Source organism: Brachionichthys hirsutus, unplaced genomic scaffold, assembly GCF_040956055.1.
Source record: "Brachionichthys hirsutus isolate HB-005 unplaced genomic scaffold, CSIRO-AGI_Bhir_v1 contig_205, whole genome shotgun sequence".
NCBI classification, from domain to species: domain Eukaryota; kingdom Metazoa; phylum Chordata; class Actinopteri; order Lophiiformes; family Brachionichthyidae; genus Brachionichthys; species Brachionichthys hirsutus.
Window position 1 is genome coordinate 19,385 of NW_027180498.1, and position 22,487 is coordinate 41,871.

Consider the following 22,487-nt stretch of genomic DNA (forward strand, 5'->3'; position numbering starts at 1 on the left):
AATATAAGATTTTTCTACTTATAGAAGATAAGCCGCCTCCAAAAATCCTTTCAAATTTTAAGGCATTTAGTGGTGTTTACACACTATAGAATTATTTTTTTCTGTAGATCTGAACAGTTTCCTGTTGTATTCAAGATTTTTGCCAGGCACCATTTTATATGGGAAAATATATTTAGCACCAAAGGCTTGTGTGATGCTGCACTGATAGTGTCCAGAGGTAGTTCACATGCCTTGTGTGACGTGTGTTCCGCTGTCTCTTCCTTTGGTGTAAAGAAACATCACTAATTAATCTGGTTTTACAGTTTGTGTAACAATGGAACTCTTTCTGAAATGTGTCAACACTTTCCCAATGGCGATTATTGTTTGCAGTTTTTTAAGTGTCTTTTTTTCGTTGATATTTAAATACACATGATTTATCATACTGGTATTTAATCTGTGATGATGGAAACAGTTTAGTCCAAAATACACTGATTCTTCAAGAATTGGGAAAATAACATTATAGCAGTCATTTTATTATTGTTGTCTAGATTGTATTTGTTACCCAACATGAAAGAGAAATATAAATGTGTAAATCCAAACAGAAAATAGAGATGATTCATCTTGTTTTGACTTTGTATTAAAGATACCTTTTTTACATTTACAGTTTGATAAAATGAAATGCCAACATTTGAACCATCACAACTTTTTTCAAGAGTGAACTAACAGTTCTACCATGAACAAGCTTGGTGACAGTGGTGAGGAAAAAACGTCTTTTCACAGGCAGAAACCTCGAGCAGATCAAATGCAGTTTAATCAAATTTAGATTTTCTTCTTGTGGCAGTAATATTTACAAAATTATTGTACTTCATCTGGAGCAACTTTATTCATATTGAAGACAAACATTTTATTTGGCAGTAGATTTTTATCCTTAAAATATTTTGATGTGGACGGCATCTGTCAACTGTTTAACAGCTTGTCATTAAACATTCATTGCCATTGTTCCCCCATCAGGGTGAATTGTAATACAGGACTCAAATTTAAACCACATCACATCTGTGTAGCTTGTGTACATGTATGAATCCGAAAATAGCTTTTGTACAAGGTGATCAAACACACACACACACAAAAACGATCGATCATTGTTGGGTTCTTTTCATTTACCTAACTATTTTGGAACAGAAACATAAAGCAGAGCTGGTAACTGATGAGGAAATTGAAGAGGTCGAAAAAGGCAAATATTACAAATATTAGAAGGGGAAATAAAATAAAAAATACAGCAGCATAATTTAGTAGAAATAGCTGGACCAAGTTTGCCTGATTCACTGAATATAACATTTAAATTGCTGTTGAGCCACTGAGAGAAGTGCTTTTAGCTGGCAAGAATTATGAGTTGGCTTGGCTCTCATTATTTGAAATCATGCCCCCCCCCCCCCCCCCCCCCCATGGTTTTGATGTGTCCCAGCTCCAACACCACTTCATAGCAATAGACTATTATGACACGTCTTGAGAGCTTAATGAGGAGCTGAACATTTGAACCAGTTTGCAGGGACTCCCAAACGCATTGCCTAGTTAGGCAAAATATTATATTATGTTGATTCTGCACGACGGAGCTTTTACTCTTTCGACTGAATGATTTCAGATTGTTCCTGAACGCACCACAAAAGACAACAGCGTTGCCCTGGAAACGAGACACGAACCCAACGAGCCTCCGTTCCCGAACAGCGGCCTGCTCGGGCCGTCATTTACTTTAAACCATGGAGAACGAATTGACGATAGATGTGACTGTCACCCGTGGAAATGTCCTGGTGAGCTCATGCAAATGAAATAAAACATGGCGTTAAATTAACCCTGTGTTTGATCTGTCATGACTTCATGTGCGCGCTAGCAAAGCTACAAAGCAAAACACGAAACAAATGTTAGCTCCGCATTCCGTGAGATTCCACAGCCTAAATCTGGTCACTGCTGTCTGCAGGCAGGAGTCAAAGGTCTGCTGAAGTTTAATACAGTTGTGATGATTCACCAGTGTGTGTGTGTGTGTGGGGGGGGGGGCATTAATGGTACTAATTTGTAGCCCCCCCAAAAAAGACATATGTTAAATTCTTTGGTTAGAATACTGTAATGTAATACAATATTTGTTGTATTGTTTGATGTAAACATTTGTGTATTTGTTTGTGTGTGTGAGAGAGAGAGAGATCACCTCGCATGTTGTCATTTCTTTTCTTTCAGACAGAGAAGAAGGCAGACAGCTTCCAGAGTGTCCTGCAGGTTGAATATGATGGAGCTGTTGTGGGAGAGTCAGACAAGAAGCAGGCTGACCCCCTGAGGGAGTGTGTTGACTACAGCTTCACCTGCAGCTTCCACTGCAGCAAGGATGCTCAGGCTCTGAGTAACATGGCCCAAAAACCAGTCATATGTGAGCTCGGTTTTAAATGTTGTTTCAATGTTCTCAAGCTAACCAGCTCCTTCTGAACATTTCATTTCTGTCTGTCTGGGTTTTTTTTATTTGGGCTCTCATATATCTGTGTTACAACACGTATCTTGGCTGGTTGATACACCAGCAGGGATTAATAAAGCTTAACGTGTACAAACATTCCTTTCCCTAACGCTTATACGCCCTGCGGGTCACGGGAATTGCTGAAGCCTATCTCAGCTTGCTATATGGGCAGAGGTGGGGAACACCCCGGATGTGTATATTGTTAATTTAAAATGAAGTTGATGTTACCTATTTTTGGTCTGACATAAAGTGAACCATAAATATCTGTGAAATGTTTACTAAGCTGAGGGTTGCTCCATTCCAAAAAAAAAAAGAGAGGGCTTACATGAACGTTTTGTAGTACTGTATACCAGTAATATACTTTAGATGTATTATCTAAACTATGTAGCAATATCACAGTGACCTCAGTGTAAGTTATGACATTGGCTAGTATATATATATATATATACAGTATATCTAGTGAAGTCTACTGCCTACAAGACTGTTATCATTCATTGTACACACTATGTTGTTAATTTGCTCACTGCTTATCTAGCCTTCAGTTTTCACAGCACTGTTTGTTGTGAATGGGTTTTGTGGTGGCCAGTGACAGTGACAGAGGTCCTGCCCGAGGAGAAGAAAGTCGATGCGAAGACGGTACAGGGTCAAGCTGTGGTAGACCTGCTTCCTTTGCTGCAAGGTACAACTGGTTCTGTTAAAATTTGTGTTGTTATACTGAAATCTAATCTGTTTCTCTCCACAAGTGTCAGCTGCTACGTTTCCTCGTAGGCCAGAATGATTTCCTTTGTTGTCTTCAGGTCAGTGCAGCTTTTTGTTCACAGTCCCGGTGAATGTAGTGACCAGGTCCCCAGCCAAAGAGAGCCATGCCTCCAGCAGCAAGGTTGGTTCAGAGCAAATAACTTGGAGCAAATCATTTTGGAAGTTGCAGAGCTGTCCCGCTAGCTGATGCACAATAGTGAGCGACCTCTTCTTTCCATGGGCAAGTTCTAAAAAAGCTGCAGTTGGTTAATGTAACTCTGTAGACTCGGCTGAAAGTGTGTGAATAGTCTAGAAAAGCATTTAAAAGAAAATGTTGCTCCAGAGACTTCCAGCATATCATATATATTTTTGTGAATCTGAAACAAGTGAGAAGCAGGTAGGAGTATGCTTTAATGTTTAATTACAAGGTGTAATTGCATCCGCTCAGATATAATATAGCATGAGGTTGTATCCATATGGGGGGATCAGGTGGGTCAAATTATGTTCCAGCCCCCAACGGAGCCCTTTCGTCTTGGTGGCTTCGCTTGTTTGTTGTTTTCCGTGTCGGGACTCTCTACCGGTCATTTTGAACTGAAGAAGCCTCTTGGATGAGAGTTGAAATGTCTTCAAACAAAAGTCCTGTTTATTCTTTTGTTGTTGTTGTTGTTGTTTTTCTTGATTTATCTCGACCTGGATGAATGAGAACCTACACAGAGGTGTTCCAGTCTGTGTTGTCAAAGCTTTCTGCAGGGCCCTGCTTTACTTCAGCTTGCTCCTTTTAAAATCCTCATCAAGATCAAGCTGAGCTACATTTTGTTCACATTAGAATCAGGAAGTGAAGTTAATAAATCTTGTCAACATAATTGTACTTACATAAATGTTCTTAATGTAATAATTGCTGTTCCTGGTTTTGTTTTTTTACTGATTTTGCTGAGTTCAACATTTAATTTTATTAACTCATGTTATTTATTCTGTCTGAAAGTCAGTTACATTTTCTTTGTAAATCAAATTTGACATTTCAATAATAAAACAACTCAATATTTTCCTGCCAGATGTTGGAAAGGCATCCGGAACTTCAGGTAAGACACACCTGACAACTTTTACAGCATTGATAATCTAACAGTGTTTCCAGACAGTGCACTTAACCAGAGTTGGTCCCTTGTAGCAATCAACCCTGGATGTGTGTGTCAGTGTGTCGGATCCAGTGTTGTCTGAGGCAGAAGTCTCAACCTCCAACCTGCTGAAGGTAACTGTGGAGACAGCCTACTCCGTCCCTGAGGCATGGATGCTGCAGTCTGGCTCTGCACCCTGCACATATACCGGTACTGCTGCTCTGCAGGTCCCACTTACTGCAGAGGTTAGTGTAAAAAAAACAGACAACACGTGTATGTTTAACAATGGTGCTCACAGTGTTGAATAAAAATGATGCTGCCATTTTTCTGGCTCTCAGAAAGATCAGCTGCTGGTGTTCGGTGAAGGCAAGCTGAAGGCGGGGTCGCAGAGGGAGGAAAGGTGTAGGCAGAAGAAGAGACCACATCAGGCTAAACTGGTCCCCCGGAACCACTTCCTGCCTGGTGTCTTTTTCCAGGCAGAGTCGATTGAAGAGGAGGACGGTGAGCTGACTAGCTTGAAGGTAACTGTAGTTCCAACTGTAACAGCAGTTACGTTAGCTTGAATGTGTCTTCCCTTTAAAGGCAAAATGCAGGAAAAAAAAAGAGGGTGTGAAGTAGTAGCTCGTCTCACGGAAGACTGGATGATCCAAAGTAATTACAGCATGGAGGCAAAATGAGTAAATAAATCAGTTTTGAGGCTAAAGGTCAAATGTTCCCACAGGACAGGGAGTTCCGCAATGAGGCAGAGACCACGAAGAGCAGGCTGAGCTGGGACACAGAGGCTCACTGCTTCATGGATGAAGGAGGAACCACCAGGTGCACACAACTCACTCCTCCCATTGGAGCACTGTACTATCTGCTTGTCCTGCATTTACGATTATTTGAAAGGAAAAGGCAGATAAACATTTCTTGGAGCAATATCTGGACTTTATAAGTTCTTTTTCAGGAACTAATAGCGCGTGACGTTTTGTTTGTTGTTTGTTGTTTGTCTTTGTTGGTTACAGTTCAGTCTAAATGGAATGAAAATAAAATTTCTTGATCTTTTCACTGATTTAATCTCAGATTGTGCTGGTATTCCTTGATCTTTGTTAACACTGAAGTAAACCATTTTCATGCAAAAAATACGAATCAAACCCACAGTCGTTCCAAATATGGAAAATAGGAGTTACAGCAAAACGGAAGGAGAAAATGAACTTATGAGACATATATGATTGTTTACATTGTTTATCCATCAAACTTTTATTTCAGACTACAGCAGAAAATCACTGAGAGCAGATTCTGGCCAGTGGAGATCATGAGGTCGTCTGCTCCACAGTCAAAAGTATCAGAAACCAAACTGGTGAGACAATTTCTCAGAGGAAATTATATACACAGAAATTTGACACAACATCCACGACTGTCAAATACAAGATTGCAGCTATTTTTAACCAAAGCTGATGTGTTTTTGTGTCTGTAGTTTTCAGAGGAAAACTTAGAGATCCCCCTCCACGGTGTGGCATTTGTGGACATGGCACGGCTCCTGTATCCTGGAATCAGCCGGATCAGAGGAGCATATAGCATCCAAGCCTTCTCCGAGGCTGTGTTACAGAAAAAGGTCCCCTAAATACACACATCACCCAAATCAGTTTTATTCATTTATTTTTGACTTTTGAATCAAGCAATGTATAACTACTACCAGATTAGATACTTACAGAAATGTTGGTTTTCTTACCAGTCTGATGAAATGATCAATATCAGTTTCATCTACTGTGTCCAACAGTGATCATAGACAATAGGATGCACATGTACTGCACAGACCGCCGTGCGTCATGTGTAACACAAAACCTTTACTCATAGAAGCCCAAAAATAAACCTAATGCTGGTTCTGTGATGTGTCTGCTGTCAAGCCTTTGTCAAAGTGTGTCTTCCATTAATTTTAAAGAGTAAACGAAGTGTCAGCGTGTTAAAGGAGCAGGCCAAAGTTCGTGTTGGCTCACCTTCAAGCTCTTACAAGGGAGAGGCGCTGAAGAACCTGGATGTAAGCATCAAAGGAAAGAAGGATTCCAAGGAGATAACCAAAAAGGTCAGAAAGAAGAGCAGACATGAGAGAGAGCAGATGTTTAATGAACAGAATTTCCAAGAGCTATGAAAATTAGTTAAGACAAACTGTGAACCAAGACCTTAAATATTTGAAACCCTCTCCAAGTTGAGCAAAACCATGATTTTGTTTATGTTTCTCATAAAATATTTGGGGTTTTTTGAGTATAAAAACAGTATTTCTTTTTCTTTTTTCTCCGAAATGTACTCTCTGAAGTCTGAACTTGTTCCTGTGATGTTTGGACTAAGATCTAACCTGTTTTTCATCCTGCTAGCAACGTGGAAATCAAATGAACGCATCTACAACCAGCAGCGGGGCAGAAAGCCTGTCCGAAACTGAGCTCTCACACAATAATAGAGAGGGAAATGTAAGCGTACATTCATATTAACACTGCAGGCAACATTTAATGTGCATCTTCAGTACTGTAATATATGACGAACATACTGTGCATCACATTTCAATGCATGGAAATCTTCATTCGTATTAATGGCAGATATATGAGGAAGCCCGAACCTACATTCTGATTGAGATCGCCTTGGAGAAGCTGCTGGTACCCAAAACTTCTGCAGCACAGCTGGCCCAAAGGTATGATGTCATAAAGACTGTGGGACGTATGGTAACAAATGTGACCCTGTAGCACTGACAGCACTGCCTGACTAGAATGTGGCCCTAAATAGCATCCACTGGCTAATAAGATAGTGATCAGGGTCTCTTTTGTTTCTAATGGCCTGGAATAGGAATGTGTATGAATATACATTGATGTGTTTCCTTTTCCTGCAGGGTGAGGGAGTTGGTCCCACCGAGACCTCCACTTACTGCAGGACCTTGTAGAGCAGACAGAGTAAAATGCACAGCTCTGCACAAATACACAGACACAAATGCACGCATGGAAAATGATCCTACACCAGAGAAAAGATGATAAATGATCTTCATGGTTGTGTGCTTCTGCAGGCAGTGCTCGATTTTCACAGGCAAGTAGGCAACGTGGTGATGCATGTTTCAGACCAGCATGAGGAAATATTTGGAACGAGTAGCAAGCCAATTGAAAACTGTCACGATGAGCAAATAAGGGTTCAATTAATAGGAGCACTGAAGGAATCTGGGAGATACCTTGTGTTCAAGGAACGAATGAAGGTAAGACCAAAGACACGCATCACTTATAGATTAATAAAACTTAAGGAACCCCCCAATGGCTTATCTTTAAGTGGTGGCGGTGGCTCTTCTGCCATTATTTGTCTGAATTTGTGTTTAATGTGTGTGTGATTTGGTGTACAGCATGCAGTCGTGAGGGTTGTACGTGACAAGATGCAACAGAGAGAGCCGTTTACAGACCCTCAAAAACACAGGGCATTTGTCAGCAAGCTCTATGCCTACCTGGTGGATGAAATGCATGTCGCTCTCAACAAGGTAACACACCACACATATGTATTTATCCACTCTGTGTGTATTAATGTTAATCCATAGCCTCGTCTCACCAGATTTATTCTGATGACATTGATGATGATCCCCCATTTGAGATCCAGCTAAGTTGTTCTCAGCTCATACATTTTGCCAGAGAGGCTCATTTTACTGGGGATTACCAGCAGGCTGCTCAGTTCCGCCAAGAGGTAAAAAGCATAAAATTCATTTTGATTTGTCATAACTTGATTGATTTACATTAATGAAAGAGAGTAGGGTTGACAACTGATAACAGATATCAGTAGAGTGGAACCTCGGTTCTCGAAACATAATTATTTCTGTAATATTGTTCGAAAACCAATTTCTTTTCCCCCATAAGAAATAATGCTAACTAGATTAATTTGTCTATGCATCAGATAAATTTCCATTTACATGCCTACAGTTATATTAATATGTACCTACATTTATCTAAACAACAGATAACACATGTGTGTTCCAATTCCGAAAACCATTTTCTTGTTCGAGAACCAAGTTGATCTAGAACCGAGTCGTTCAAGAACCGAGGTTCCACTCATTGTATATTCACTCTATTTGCACATCGTTTTTTTGAGTTGTTGTCATGACTATGCTGTCATTATGTTACAAGGCAGAGTGCATATCTCTGGTCACTGGGCCCCTTCATAGCCTTACACAGTAGCATTAGCACACAGATATGTGTCAATCTCTATGCACTACTAAAATCTGACTACCAACATAACTAAAATTGACTTGTGTATTTTTGGTCCTGTAGCTGGTGGGACGGTGCTCTAGTGATCCCTCCCACGTGTTTGAGTCGGGAGGCCTCTACATGCTGACGGGAGACTATGAGAAAGCTAAAAACTGTTTCCATGATGCTGTGTCCATCCAGCAGACACACCAACCTAGGTGCGAACACCCCGTCTACATTTAAAATGTCAATGCAGCATAAACCTTCCACTTGTCTGTGAAGCTGGATGTCCTGTATCCTTCTGTTTCACCAGTCTGATGATGTGTGGCGTCCTGGCAGCGATGTTTGAGCACTACGAGGAGGCCCAGAGCTTTTATGAGCGAACTGCCAGCATAGACCCATCCAATGTGGCGGCCTGGACACTCCTTGGTGAGATTAAAGTTAAATTTAAACTCACTGCTGATTTGCATGCTGTCTTCCTGCCACCAAACTGACTACTAACACCAAAATTGTTGTTTTTGATCACAATTTTCCTACATTATTAATTTAAAAAACATTACTGTGTCCCATAGTTCAAATTTACAAGTTGGATGGTTATTTTTCTTCATAACTGATAATTTACTTATCTGATTTCAGTAAAGATTTGTGTTAGGGCTGTGTTACGTCTGAGACATCAATAACAAAAACACCCTAAATTACCCTGAGATTAAACCAGGAAGATCCATCACTGGAAAAATGTGCAGTGTCATTTAACAGTAGTTGTTGTGCTGTCTAGGTTTACTTCATAAGAGTCTAAAGGAATCCATACTGGCTGAAAGGGCTTTTCTGGAGGCTGGGCGTCAGCTGAGGGCAAGAGAAGCAATGGAGCAAACACAGAGGGAAGAGGAGAAGGAGAAAGACCAGCAAGAAGAAGACATGGCCATACCTACATGTCAGTCTCCCACTGCCAAAGTGGCTGCAAAGCAGTGTTTAATTTGGGTTTCGTTTTTTTTGGGTGACTGGAGCAGTTGATACCATCTGACTATCATTATTGTTTCCTAGATACACAGCGTGGAAAGCAGGACTCAGGAGCAAAAGAAGTGAATCCAGGACAGAATATCAGCCCCAGATCAATTCCAGTGAAACTCTCCTCCAGCATTTACTCAGAGACGGTTCAGTTCCTGCTGCAGAACAGTGCCCTGCAGGTAAAAGCACATGCAGTGGCCGGACAGCTCGCCGTACCGGTGCTCATTAAATATGAATCAAAGCAACCTGTAGTCTAAAATATGGCTGTTGCACCATTTTGCCAACATCCTTTTATTGTATTATATATATATATATATATATATATATATATTATAAAAGTAAAAACACATTTTAGACAAAGCTTTATTTGCTTTCTAAAACCTAAGATGCCGGAGCACGCTAAAATAAATCAACAAGTATTCTGTTGTCAGATGGCAGAGGAGGCTCTGTCCCAGGAGCTGATGGCGTCTGATGGGGGTCGCAGCGCCTCCTATCTTCATCACGTGGCTCAATTACAGATTCTTCGGGCTGACTATTGCAGCGCTGCCACCAGCCTCAAGGAGGCGCTGTTTCATAACAAGCAGGTACTTGCACTGGTCTTCTTGCCGGGTGGCAACATGTTGACTAGTACTGTATACAGTATAACAAAAGTATAGCTATTCGTATACAATTAATGCATATTTATAATTTATAAATCAAACAGTGGCAGCAGAATGGTTTATCTAAAGTGCTTTTGCCTTCAGAAAGTAAGCCATGCATTCCATTTTGAATAATTTGAACAATTGTCTTCAGTGGATTTGGTAAACTAGTTTAAAATGTGTTTTCTAAGTTTGTTTAGTTTCATTAAAAAAAGGGTCTCTGGAGACCTCCATTATGTCCATCAAGCTGTATAGAATCAGGTTTTTTGAAAAGGACATTTTGAAAGAAGTCATATTGTCTTCGGTTGTTTAAGTGAATGCTTAATAATAATAATAATAATAATGATAATAATAATAATAAACCTGATTTAGGCAGGATCTCCTCTGATCTGCTGTGGTGTCCACCCTGTGCAGGATCCAGCCATCTGGGCTCTGAGTGGTCACTGTCACTACCTGCAAGGGGCTTTGGGTGATGCAGAGGAATGCTATGAACAGAGCCTGAACTTTCTGAAGCAGCCCCCAGACTCTCACCTTATCCTCCTCCGCCTGGGATTCATCTACCTCGAGCAGAGAAAGGTTTGACATTGAGACCAACTTCTCAAAAGAGCGTGGTACTTTAAGAAGCAGGCAGAAATACAGCTAATCCTAAATTACTGTGTCATATTTTTAGTATTCTTTCGAACCACTTTGAGTGTATCTAAACTTTTCTTTTTTATTATTATTCTATTTGAGGTTGAGCAAGCCACAGCTGTCTACCTGAAGGCTTGTGAGCAGTCTCCATCCTGCCTGACCTGGCTGGGCCTGGGAACTGCTTGTTATCAGGTAAAATGAATTTAATTCTCCTTATTAAGATTACAGTACACGAGTGTGACTTATAGTGTTGGAGACTATTAATATTGGGGCTCTATGCTCACCCAAACTGCCCTGCTCAGTTATTTCATTTCTGAATCGGAAAACCTTTGGGGCAAATACTGTCAAAATTGTGATTTTTACAAATAGCAGCTTACTCTTTACTGACAGCTGTGGATTTGTTGGGGGCATGATAGGTTGTGTTCATTTGTGTCTGTCCATGTAGCTGGGAGAGCTGTCCACTGCAGAGAATGCTATGATTGAGGCTAACCGTTTGAACAACCAGAACCCAGAGGTGTGGGCTTACCTGTCTCTGATCTACCTCAGGGTAAGCGATGCACTGAAAACACACAATCTGTTCTGCTGCCATAAAAGTCAGTAATTCATGAAAGGATGTAACACCGAGAGTCACACGACGTGTTTGTGGCCTTCGTCCCTTCAGGGAAGTAAGCCTCAGTCAGGACTCTGTTAAACACAGACATATTTTTCATACCTGGAATATTTGAAGGAGGACAGAGGAGGCTGATCTAACCATGCAATGAAATGTTTGTTTTCAGTCTGGCAGAAGAAAGGATGCAGAGGAGTTTTTTAAATGTGCAACGAGGGTGAGTTGGTCTGGTGTCCTTGTTACAGTTATTTATAATGGGACTGAAGCCAATTGCACATTATTCTTACAGTCAACAAGGCTGTAATATCTATTCTACAAATGTTTTTTAATTTTATTTCTTGAGTCAAAAAAACATTTGTTTGCACAATTTGATCAGTTTTTAACGGAAGAGATATTATTTCACACAGATGTCCCAGCTTGTTTGTTTTTTGTCACACAAACAAGTCTAGGCTTCAGTATTTATCATTTGGCTTCTGCATATTAATTTAATTGAACATATTCTCCTCATACAACATTTAATCGAAAGTCATATCTAAATTTCTTATAAAAAAAACCCTCTCCTGTAAGAAAACCTGTCTTTTCTTGTGATCCAGTTCAACCTGCAGAAGAAGTCACTCCTCACAGAGTTCAATGAGCTGAAGACCCGGTTGTCCTGCACTCATCTGGCATGAAGCTCTGCAGAAAGCGCGGATTCAAGGCTTTAAAGAGCATGTGCATTTCATTCTGGCATAATGATGTTGTGATTATGTGCTCATTCAATTTCCAATACATTTCAAATAAACTTTCTTGAAGTCTGCCATTTTACTCCTCATTTGTTTTTAACATTGTAAACACAATTCTCTCTGAAAAATCTTAGCTTTAATTGTGAGCATTTTTTTAATGGTGCTATTATAACATACAAACTTTCTGGGGCATCAAGTGTTCTTTTGCAGTGGAATCACTTAGATATGCTGAGGTCCACTACACACAACAGATATGTATAATAATAGAAAGAATAAATGGTAAAATATGTTGTTATCTTGATCAAAGAATGCAGGTGAAAAAACATTTGCTTTAACAGCTTCTGCTTCTCCACTCGGTCAGGTGTTGGTTCCTATTTTCAAAGTTTGCGATGATGCAACTCACCACTGATGATTCATCTGTAACTGTCTGTCCTGTTGTTTTGGTTGTCGTTACTGTAACGAGGCAGTAATATAATAATGTAATATATTGAACAGTCTGTTAAGCAACTTCACATTTCCCCCCTGTTGTGGATTTGGAAGACATCCGTGAATACAACACCAAATGGCTTTCAGTACACACTTCATTAATAAATCAACAACAGTTTGTCCATTATCAGGATGTGGCGAAAACCTTCCAATAAGGAAAAATTCCACAACTCCCCTACCGCTTGGTAGCAAGAACCTCATGGTCTGAGAATGGACCAAATCTGAAGTTAGGGAAAAGACAGAGACAGTTAAACATCAGTGTCTGCCTGTACGTCAGGAGCAACAGCATTATAGTCATCCACTTGGATGAGGTTATACTGATACATCTGTGCAACAAACATACGTGAGATTAACCTTTTGGACAAGGGGATTACACAACATGAACAGAAACCACAGAGAAATAAAAAAATCAACACTATGGCAATGAAAGGGCCTAACATTTTAAGGAGAACCTGATACCATGACCCTGAAAACAACCAGTCTAACCAGCCTTCTTCAACTTTGTCTTCCCGTGACATAGTGTCCCTAAGGTTTTTCATGGTGTGCATTACGTCTACAATAGTTTGGTTCTCATCGGGGATATATGTGCAACAGTGTTCACCAATCATAGCACACACACCTCCTTGTGGGGCTAAGGCCAAATCAACAGCCATCCTTGTTTGTAGGGCCATAAGACGGGTGGCCGTAATAACTTTATTCTGAGCTTCACTCATTTTTTTTTTTTTTTTTTTTTTTCTTTTTTCTCTTTTACCTTGTCTGCATTCGTGCTCCACAGTGACGGACATAACGTCAGTCACTGCTGGAGTTCTATGCAATTTTTATTCTTATAGTGATTGTGACCGTCACCTGCCCTCTTGGCAGCCTAGCCTATTCCTATTTTATTTGTTTTATTACCTGCTTACCGCCGTAGAGGGCTGTGCACACCGCAGTGAACATACAACATGAACAAACAAAAAGTGACAAATACACAGTGTTCTGAGAAGAAAGTGCAATGGATTTATTTGTGCCCCTTAATTCTACCCCTTCCATCCAATCATCACCAAGAGTTGTCCCAATACACCAGGTTCACATTCGTCTCTAGAGGAAAGTATGGATCACCAAGTTCTCAGATCTGAAGAAAAAGAGAGAGAGCATAGTGAGAGCCACAAGCACTAACCCAGCAACCTCCACTAACTCAGAGATCTGTGTGCGGGGTTGACTCTCTACTGAGCTTCACTCATGATAATGGAAGCATTGACGAAACTTTGGAATCTGTAATCTATGGTTTCAAGTCGAAGGCCAATTTTTCCTACCCCTATGTTTGGGAAGAAAGCATGCGTAACTCGGTCTCCTGGAGACCAATACCTGTGTTGGTAGGGGACATTGCTACCCCAGATCGGATCATGTTCTTCAAAGGTAACAAAGCGCTTGGTTCTACTAGGTGTAGGCAGGTTGGGATGTACTACGGCTGTGACAATGTAAGTATGATCTGAAACTGCGACAGGTGTACATATGGCAGTGACGTTAGTCGGCAGTTGCATATATGCTTTCCATCCACACATCCACCTGATTCCATCCAATGGTTCAGGAATCTGATCATGTGGCACATGTGTGGTGAGGTTACAATGTTTACTGTCTACTGATGCAATGGGAGTGTTACCAGTTCCTGTCAAGTGAACACAAAGTGGAAAGCAATACGTGTCATCCCCAATGTCATTACACTGAGCTAAGTGTGTTTTGTCCAATGTTACTCTAAAACCTGTGATTGTGGCTTTTGTAAGTACAGATAAGCGTTTGTGGGTCAGAACTTTGGCTGGAGAAAAGGTTTCATTTACAGCATTCAAGGCATTCATGTAGGAAAAGGGTGTGGCATATAGGGCTGGTTGCCCCGCTGAGTGGGGTAAAAGTGAACACACGTAGCACCCGGAAACATTATTTTCATGTGCTGTCATGTTGGCATACTGCCACCAAGTGTTGGCTGCAAGCGGGTGCGCATGTCCTTCATCATCCGCATGATTGTTTCAGGTGTACATAGGAGTTTCAGACAGTGACACCTGGCTCGGTTGGTTAGAGCTTTTGGGTGTCACATGGCGTTCTTTCTCTGGTAAGTTAGTGTTACCTCCAATGACTGCGGGGGCTGATTTGGGTTCAAGGATACAAACTTGAATAGGGAAGACCGGATCAGGACCGTCCGCCCACGGGCAGAGGGATACCTGCAGACATCCCTGTGTAGCAGTGTTCACAGTTAGTACAATGTGTGTCTTATTTCCGGTGACGGCCGGAATTTCCTGTAGATATTGTTGGGCCAAGGAGGACAGTTTCCAGTTCGTCACCCCTTGACCTACCATCAGGAACACGTCGTCCCACCCATTCTCATACGAGTTTCCAGTCCAGGTGCTGGGGGGGATCCCGACGTACCACCGGTAGATGTTGTACTTTCCTCCATGAATAATGGGTCTGAAGACTCTGACGGAGGGTATGTCGTAGTAACACCTACTGCACCTTGTTTGGAGGCCCTGTAAGGGGATGACCAGGTCAGCTGTACCAGGGCCTTGAGGGGCACAGAAGGTGTAGGCTTGTAGTGTTGTGGTGGGGACGGGCCATGCTGGGCATTCGCTTCTTGCCGTCTCTGGGCCCCAAATCTGGGTCTTTGTGGCGTCCGTGGTGATGATTAGCCACAGGTTGATCCCCCAGAGAATCTGGAGAGGAGACATCCTTGCGGGTGCAGGAGTTGGTGTGACCTTAGTTCAGTTCGGTGACCTTTTTGCAATGACTTTGGTGAATCCAGGTGTCCCTTTCAGCGATTTTCAATGCTGTGGGGGTGGTGATGAGGACCTTGAAGGGGCCTTCCCAACGTGGGCTCGACCAGGCCTTTCGTTTCACCACTTTCACCAGGACCAAGTCACCGGGGGTCACCGTCTCCTGCACAGAAGAATCAGAAACAACAGGCAGATTATTTGTTCTAGAGACAATTTTTTCTCTAAACAGTGTACAGAGCCACTCTGTTAGTGGGTCTGCCACTCCTGGTTTGTCTGACCATGATTGTCCTTCCCATAAGGGGAGATGGAACGGTCTGCCGTGTACGGCTTCAAACGGCGTGATGCCTGTGTTGTTTGGTGTGATTCTCATGTATGTTTTTACCAATGAGAGACATTCAGGCCATGATTTGTTTGTTTCTTCCATGGTCTTTTTTAGCCTTAGTTTGATTGTGCCATTAGTTCTTTCTACCAAACCTGCACTCTGTGGGTGGTATGCACAATGATGTTTAAGTGTGATACCCAAATGTGTTGCCATGTTTTGTACTACATCATTAACAAAATGGCTCCCATTATCACTCCACAGGATCCTAGGGATGCCATGTTCTGGTATGATGTGTTTGCAGATGGTTTTGGCCACTGTGAGTGCGTTTGCATGTTTGGACGGCACTATCTCTACCCACTTGGTAAGTGAATCGATTAACACCAAACAGTACTTGTACTGGCCACTCCTGTTGAGTTCAATAAAGTCCATATGAACAACTTCAAATGGATACGTGCCAGTGGGACATTTCCCTCTCTGCGGCCTGATATTGCCTTGTGCATTGTGACGACTGCACACTATACAAGACCTACAAAAAGTTTTAAAATAGGTTTGTAGGCCCAGTGGTACTGTGAATGCCTGTTCCACCACTGCCATCATCCCCCCTGTTGAGACATGGGCTTTCCCATGACTCAAAGTAGCCACAGCTTGGAATAGGCTTCGGGGAATGACAGGTTTGTTGTTTTTGTGATAGAGTCCTACTTGGGTCTTGACAATGTCTTGTGAGGACCACAATGTTTTTTCTCTATCAGGGGCGTCGTTTTGCATATCTATGAGCACTTGTGTTGGAATGTGGTGCTGGTCGTTGTCTGTGTCAACCACCAGTTGGGCAGTTTTTTCGGTGGCAGCCTGTTTTGCTGCCTGGTCTGCTCTGGCATTTCCTAACGAGACAGAGTCTTTAGATGACGTGTGTGCTTTGCATTTACACACAGCAATCTTGGCAGGGAGCAACACTGCTGCTAGTAGGTCTGTGAGCAATTGTGCATGTTGGACTGGGCGACCTGTTGATGTCTTCATGCCTCTTCGTGCCCACATGGCTGCGAAAATGTGTAGAGTTGAGTGAGCATACTGGCTGTCTGTCCATACAGTCACTGCTTGTTTTTCGAACAACTTGCATGCTTCTGTGAGGGCAATAAGTTCTGCTGCTTGGGCTGACATGTTGCCAGGTAGTCTTCCTTTTTTCAATGTCTGTGTTGATGTGACTACTGCATATCCTGTATTTGTGTTTCCATACTGATCTTTGCTGGACGAGCCATCCACGAACACTGTTTGTCCTTCTGTCAGAGGTGTGTCTAACAGATCCATTCTTGGTTTGCAGATTTCTTCTGTGGCCTCTGCACAGTTGTGTGGTGTGCCATCATCTTCAGTGGGGAGCAGGCTGGCCGGATTCAATGTGCAGCACCGTTTTACTGTCAGGTGGGGTTGGGACAGCAAAACTGCTGTTAACCCTAAGTGTCTGGCAGGTGAAAGGAATGACATCTTAGTTTGTGTTAACAGTATATCTACCGAATGTGTTACCAACAAGGTTGTTGGATGGTACAGTACGAGTTCTGCTGATTGTTGAACCGCCATGGCTGCTGCACACACCGCTTGGACACACTGGGGTAAGGTTCTGGCTACTGAATCTAATTTCTTAGAGTAGTAGGCTACTGGTCTTTGTTGTGCTCCTTGCTGTTGTAGGAGTACAGATGTCATAAAACCATTTTTGCAGTCCACCGTTTGTGTGAATGGTTTACTGTAGTCTGGTAGGCCCAGGGCTCCTGTACCTGTGATCTTCTGTTTGATCTGTTCAAATTTTTCTTCCGCTTCTTGTGTCCAACTGATTGGATCCGAAAGGGCAAGGTCTTCTTGGTAGATCATGTCTACTAGGGAGTGTGTGGTTTCAGCATAATCAATTACCCACATTCTGCAGAAGTTCACGAGGCCTAAGAAGGCCATCATTTGTTTCTTTGTTGATGGCTTTGGGGCAGCCAGGATGGCTGACTTGCGATCAGCAGTGAGTTTTCTTCCTTCTGCTGACACATTATGTCCAAGGAACACCACTTCCGTCTGTGTCCATTGGAGTTTGCTCAAGGAGGCCTTGTTGCCTGTTTTAGCCAGGTGTTGGCAGAGTTTCACTGCTTGTTCCTGGTTCTCTGATTTGGTAGGACTGGCTATCAGGATGTCGTCCACATAGATCAGTATTTGTGTGGTTGGCTTGTGTTCATGTTGGCTGAGGCAATTATTCAATTCTTGTGAGAAAATGGTGGGGCTTTCAGCATAACCCTGTGGCAGTCTGGTGTAAGTGTACTTCTTATTGTTGAATGTGAAACCAAACCAATGTTGTGCTGAAGAATGTAATGGAATAGAAAAAAATGCATTGCTGAGATCAATAACAGTGAAGTACTGTTGGTGTGGTTTAAGCTCGTTCAACAAGGTGTGTGGATCCGGAACGCATGGGGCTCTCTGTTTTACTGCTGAGTTCACTGCCCTTAGGTCATGAACTAGCCTCCATGCTGATGTGTCTGCCTTTCTCACAGGGAATATTGGTGTGTTGCAAACCACTGTCGGTGCTTCAATGAGGATGCCAGCTGCGATCATGTTGTTGATGACAGGGGTGATACCTTCTTTTGCATCCGGTTTGAGTGGATACTGGCGAATGCGTGGTCTGTAATTCGTTTTTGGCTCAATTGTTACTTCTGTTGCCGTTGTCATCAGGCCAACATCTGTTTTGGATGCGGACCAAAGGGTTTTGGGGATTCGACTCAGGTCTGCTTCCAGATGGTAGACCTGGGTCTCTCTGTCGTGACGTCATTCACTTAGATGGGTGGTGGGGACAAAGGTTGTGGTCCAGTTGACTGGCATCTTCCATATGACCTCCCCAGGGGAGAAGTTTCTTTTGTACATTCCCCGATGGGGTGTCCACTCTGGTTTACTTTGTTCACTCCATGCCACCCTTTGAGCTTTCTCTCCCACATCCTTCCATCTCCAGTTCCTTGGTTTGGCTAGAGAAATATGCAGCGGGTTCCATGATTGTGGGAGGAGCCTGAGTTCCAGGACTTTGTCCGGGGCTGTCACTGCTGCAAACATCCAGTTCTCATCTGTGCTCCAATATATAGCTTTGATCTGGAGCCGTAGGGGTTGAACCTTTGCCCACTGGGTAAAAAATGATGTGTCTGTTTTGTGTGGGGCATATCTGATGGTTGAGTGGAGTGGATATTTGTCTTGGAGATCCCACTCTGAACCTTCTAAGAGTTCTTCTGGCAGTGCATTCAACTCTGTGACTACTGAGGTAGGACCCCTGGTGGTTGGGTCAAGACTATAGAATACTGAAGGTACGCCCTTGCCTTCTAAAACCAGCATTTGAGTCTCTAGACCTCTTTTGATTACCACTAGCTTGCTGTCACTTACTGTGAGGGTTAGATTTAGAATGTGTATTAGGTCTTGGCCTAAAAGATTTTCTGGACAGGCGGGGACATAAACAAAAAACAGTTTAGTGTGTTTTGTTTTGTCCTCATCAATCACTGTGATTGGCTCAGTGAATAGCTGTGCTTGTGGTCTGCCTCCCACTCCTATCACTATGATGGTTCGTTTTGACAATTTAATTCCTTCTGGAAGACGATTGATTACTGAGGTTTGTGCTCCTGAGTCTACTATGAATTTTAGTTTTGCATGAAGGGGACCTAACTCGAGATATCTAATTGGGGGATCGATGGATGAGGTGTGTCCGAACAGTACTGACAGGTCTAGGACCGGAGTTGTGGCTTCAACTTCCAGTTCTCCTTCTTCCTTCCTGGAGTCTTCGGACGTCTCACAGTCTAGTCATCCTTCCTGGTTCCAGTTATTTTGAGGATGTTCTGGTTTTTGTTTGGAAGGTGCACGGCATTCTCGGGAGAAATGTCCAAATTTGCCACAGTTGTAGCACATATCTTGTCTGTTTGCCGGACGTCCTCGTCCGCGACCTCTTCCTCTGCCCCTCCCTCGGTTGGGTTGGTTTTGATAGAATGCTTGAGTAGGTGGGGCAGATTCGTTTATTCGTTTATTTATTTAACAGGGACAGCGCACATTAATAAACATTTCTGTCAATGTGCCAGAATTAGCCAAAAGGCTATTTTTCATCTGTTGTCCCTGGACAGAAATTCCATGGCCCCAAAATATAAATACTTATGAAATAAAATTAATAAAAATACAGATATACAATAACCACATAATTAAAAACTATATCAACTAAAACAATTTCAAGTAACAGTAAAACTTAATGTCTATTAACTAAAATTTTATAAAGCAACTAAAATCATAAAAACAGGTGACATTATAAAACAACAAATTAAACAGCAGTTTCTCTCAGTGACGACACAACTGTGTGCTAATGAGCCATTCCTTAAGGTGAAATTTAAATGCATTACAGCTCTCAAGATTTCTGACGATAACTGGGATAGAATTCCACTCATGTGCAGCTTTAAAGGAAAAGGCAGATTGACCAAATTTGCTTTTCCTGAGTGGGATAACGCAGTCCCCTCTTGCAGCACCTCTAGAAACTCGATGTGTGGCAGTTCTTACATCCACAAACTGTCCGAGCGGAGGAGATGTTAAACCATTAATAATTTTGTACATCAGACATGAATTTATATATTTAATCAAATTTTCCCAGTTTAACAATTTGTATTTATTTAATATTGGGCAGTGATGAAAATATGCTGGTTTTTTGTCCAGTATTTTAAGCGATTGTTTGTACAGAGACTGCAGAGGTATTAGAGTAGTGATACTGGCCTGCGACCAGGTTGTTAAGCAGTAAGTGATATGCGAAAGAATCATAGAATGCATATACATCAACGACGCCCCTGTCGACATGTAATCCCGAGTGAATCTAAAGTTTGAGAGACTGAATTTAACTCTATTACAGACCTTTTTAACCTGTTTTTTGAAATTAAGTTGTGAATCTATAAGGACTCCAAGGTACTTGTATTCGGAAACAATCTGCAGCCTTTCCCCCAAAACAAAGACATCTGGGTCAGCACCAGAGCACTTTGTCTTTGAGAAAAACATGCAGACCGTTTTTGATAGATTTAATTGCAAACAGCACTGCTTCAGCCAAGTTGTTACATGAACCATGATGTCTGTGAGTTCTTCAGCAACTTGTGTAGTACTGCTACCAAAAACATAGATAACCGTATCGTCAGCATACATTTGTAAGTCGATGTCAGGACAAACAGAAGGTAAATCATTAACATATAAAGAGAACAGCAATGGTCCCAGGACAGAACCTTGAGGAACACCTGTAGACTGACCTAGAACAGCTGATTGATGGTTTTGTAGTTGAACACACTGAGAACGGTGTAATAGATATGATTCTAACCATCCAAGTGTGCGCAGTGAAAAATTAAAGGTAGACAGTTTAGACAGGAGGATTCTGTGATTGACAGTATCAAACGCCTTTTTCAGGTCAAGAAATATTGCTCCGACAACACCACTTTTATCCATTAAAGATTTGATCCTTTCAACAAAAAAACAGTTTGCCGTTTCAGTCGAGTGTTTGGCCCTAAAGCCAAATTGCATTGGATGCAGAGAAAACGGGCCAGTATTCAGATAGCAAGTTATTTGTTCTGCTACCAATTTCTCTACCACCTTTGACAGTGTCGGGATTATACTAATAGGCCTATAGTTGCTAGGCAGCAGAGGATTTCCACCTTTAAATATAGGAGTCACAACTGCCTTTTTCCAAACACTTGGAAATTTTCCCTGGGAGATTGAAAGGTTAATAATTTTGGTTAATGGATAAAGTATTGATGAACTGAGCTCTTTGAGCATGACTGTGTCCAAACCAAAGACATCTTTTGCTCTTGACGTATTTAACGATTGAATAATTCTCCTAATCTCCATTTCACTAACATTTCTTATACTGAATGCTGGTTCATTTGTGCTTAGTGTTCTGATATTTGTTTTGCCATCAGGAAAACATTGAGCAATCGTGGACACAGAGTCAACAAAGTAATGGTTGAGAACCTCTGTAATTTCAGACGGATTATTTATGATTTTTCCATTTATTTCAAGTTCAACCAATTCCTTTACTTTATTGTGATTTCCTGTTAAATATTTCAAATGTTTCCAGACAATTTTACTATTACCTCTTGCTTTTTCGATTATAGTTATGAAATAATCTGCCTTTGCTTGTCTAATTTTATTGATCACTTTGTTCCTCATCATTACAAAAAGATGTCTGTCATGGCTAAGTTTAGTTCTGATTGACTTTTTTAAGGCCCTGTCCCTTTCTTTCATAATTTTTAAGATATCTACATTTATCCAAGGGACGTTATTTTTCCTATTTCTATGCCTCAATTTACAAGTATGGTTTATAATAGTGTTCTCTAAGCTTTTTGAGAAAGCATTGCTGTCTTCTTCCAGGTCTATCCCCTGCAACATGTCATCCCATTCAGTATGTAGAATAGCATTTGTTAATGTCTCCATTTTAGTTTTAGGAATACCGAATGATTCATGTTTTTTTATTAATGGATTAAATCTTTTATTTGTTAGTTTCCTGACAACAATAATGAAGTTATGGTCAGACATGCCAGTTAACATGTTCAATGATTTAGGAATCCTATCCGGTCTATTGCAAAATACTAAATCGATTTGCGTACTAGAAGAATTGGTTATTCTTGTAGGTCAATTGACTAGCTGCACCAGGTCAAATTGATCTGTAATCTTTTTAAGGTTTTTTCTAGATTTTTTGTCCTCCCAATTAATGTTAAAATCTCCCATAATAACTACTTCTTTGTTAAAATTACATTCTCTAAGTAAGTTCTCAAATTTCTCATAGAAATTACTCTTTGATGAGGGAGGGCGATAGATCAGTATAAGA

The 22,487-nt window shown here is 41.5% G+C and overlaps 1 protein-coding gene across 1 annotated transcript; it reads left to right on the plus strand.

Annotated features, from left to right (window-relative positions):
• Positions 1 to 1,730: 1,730 nt before the first annotated feature.
• LOC137915604 (cilia- and flagella-associated protein 70-like) lies at positions 1,731 to 12,055 on the plus strand (the record flags this gene model as incomplete). Its single annotated transcript, XM_068758800.1, has 26 exons — positions 1,731 to 1,784; positions 2,206 to 2,392; positions 3,060 to 3,152; positions 3,271 to 3,353; positions 4,264 to 4,290; positions 4,377 to 4,568; positions 4,662 to 4,844; positions 5,045 to 5,139; positions 5,572 to 5,662; positions 5,780 to 5,917; positions 6,675 to 6,767; positions 6,894 to 6,985; positions 7,181 to 7,241; positions 7,352 to 7,534; positions 7,676 to 7,807; positions 7,879 to 8,007; positions 8,589 to 8,722; positions 8,818 to 8,933; positions 9,280 to 9,435; positions 9,546 to 9,688; positions 9,941 to 10,093; positions 10,562 to 10,723; positions 10,880 to 10,969; positions 11,223 to 11,324; positions 11,554 to 11,601; positions 11,978 to 12,055. Coding segments are annotated over 26 exons (3,015 nt in total), but the record flags the coding sequence as incomplete, so codon positions are not given.
• Positions 12,056 to 22,487: the final 10,432 nt, after the last annotated feature.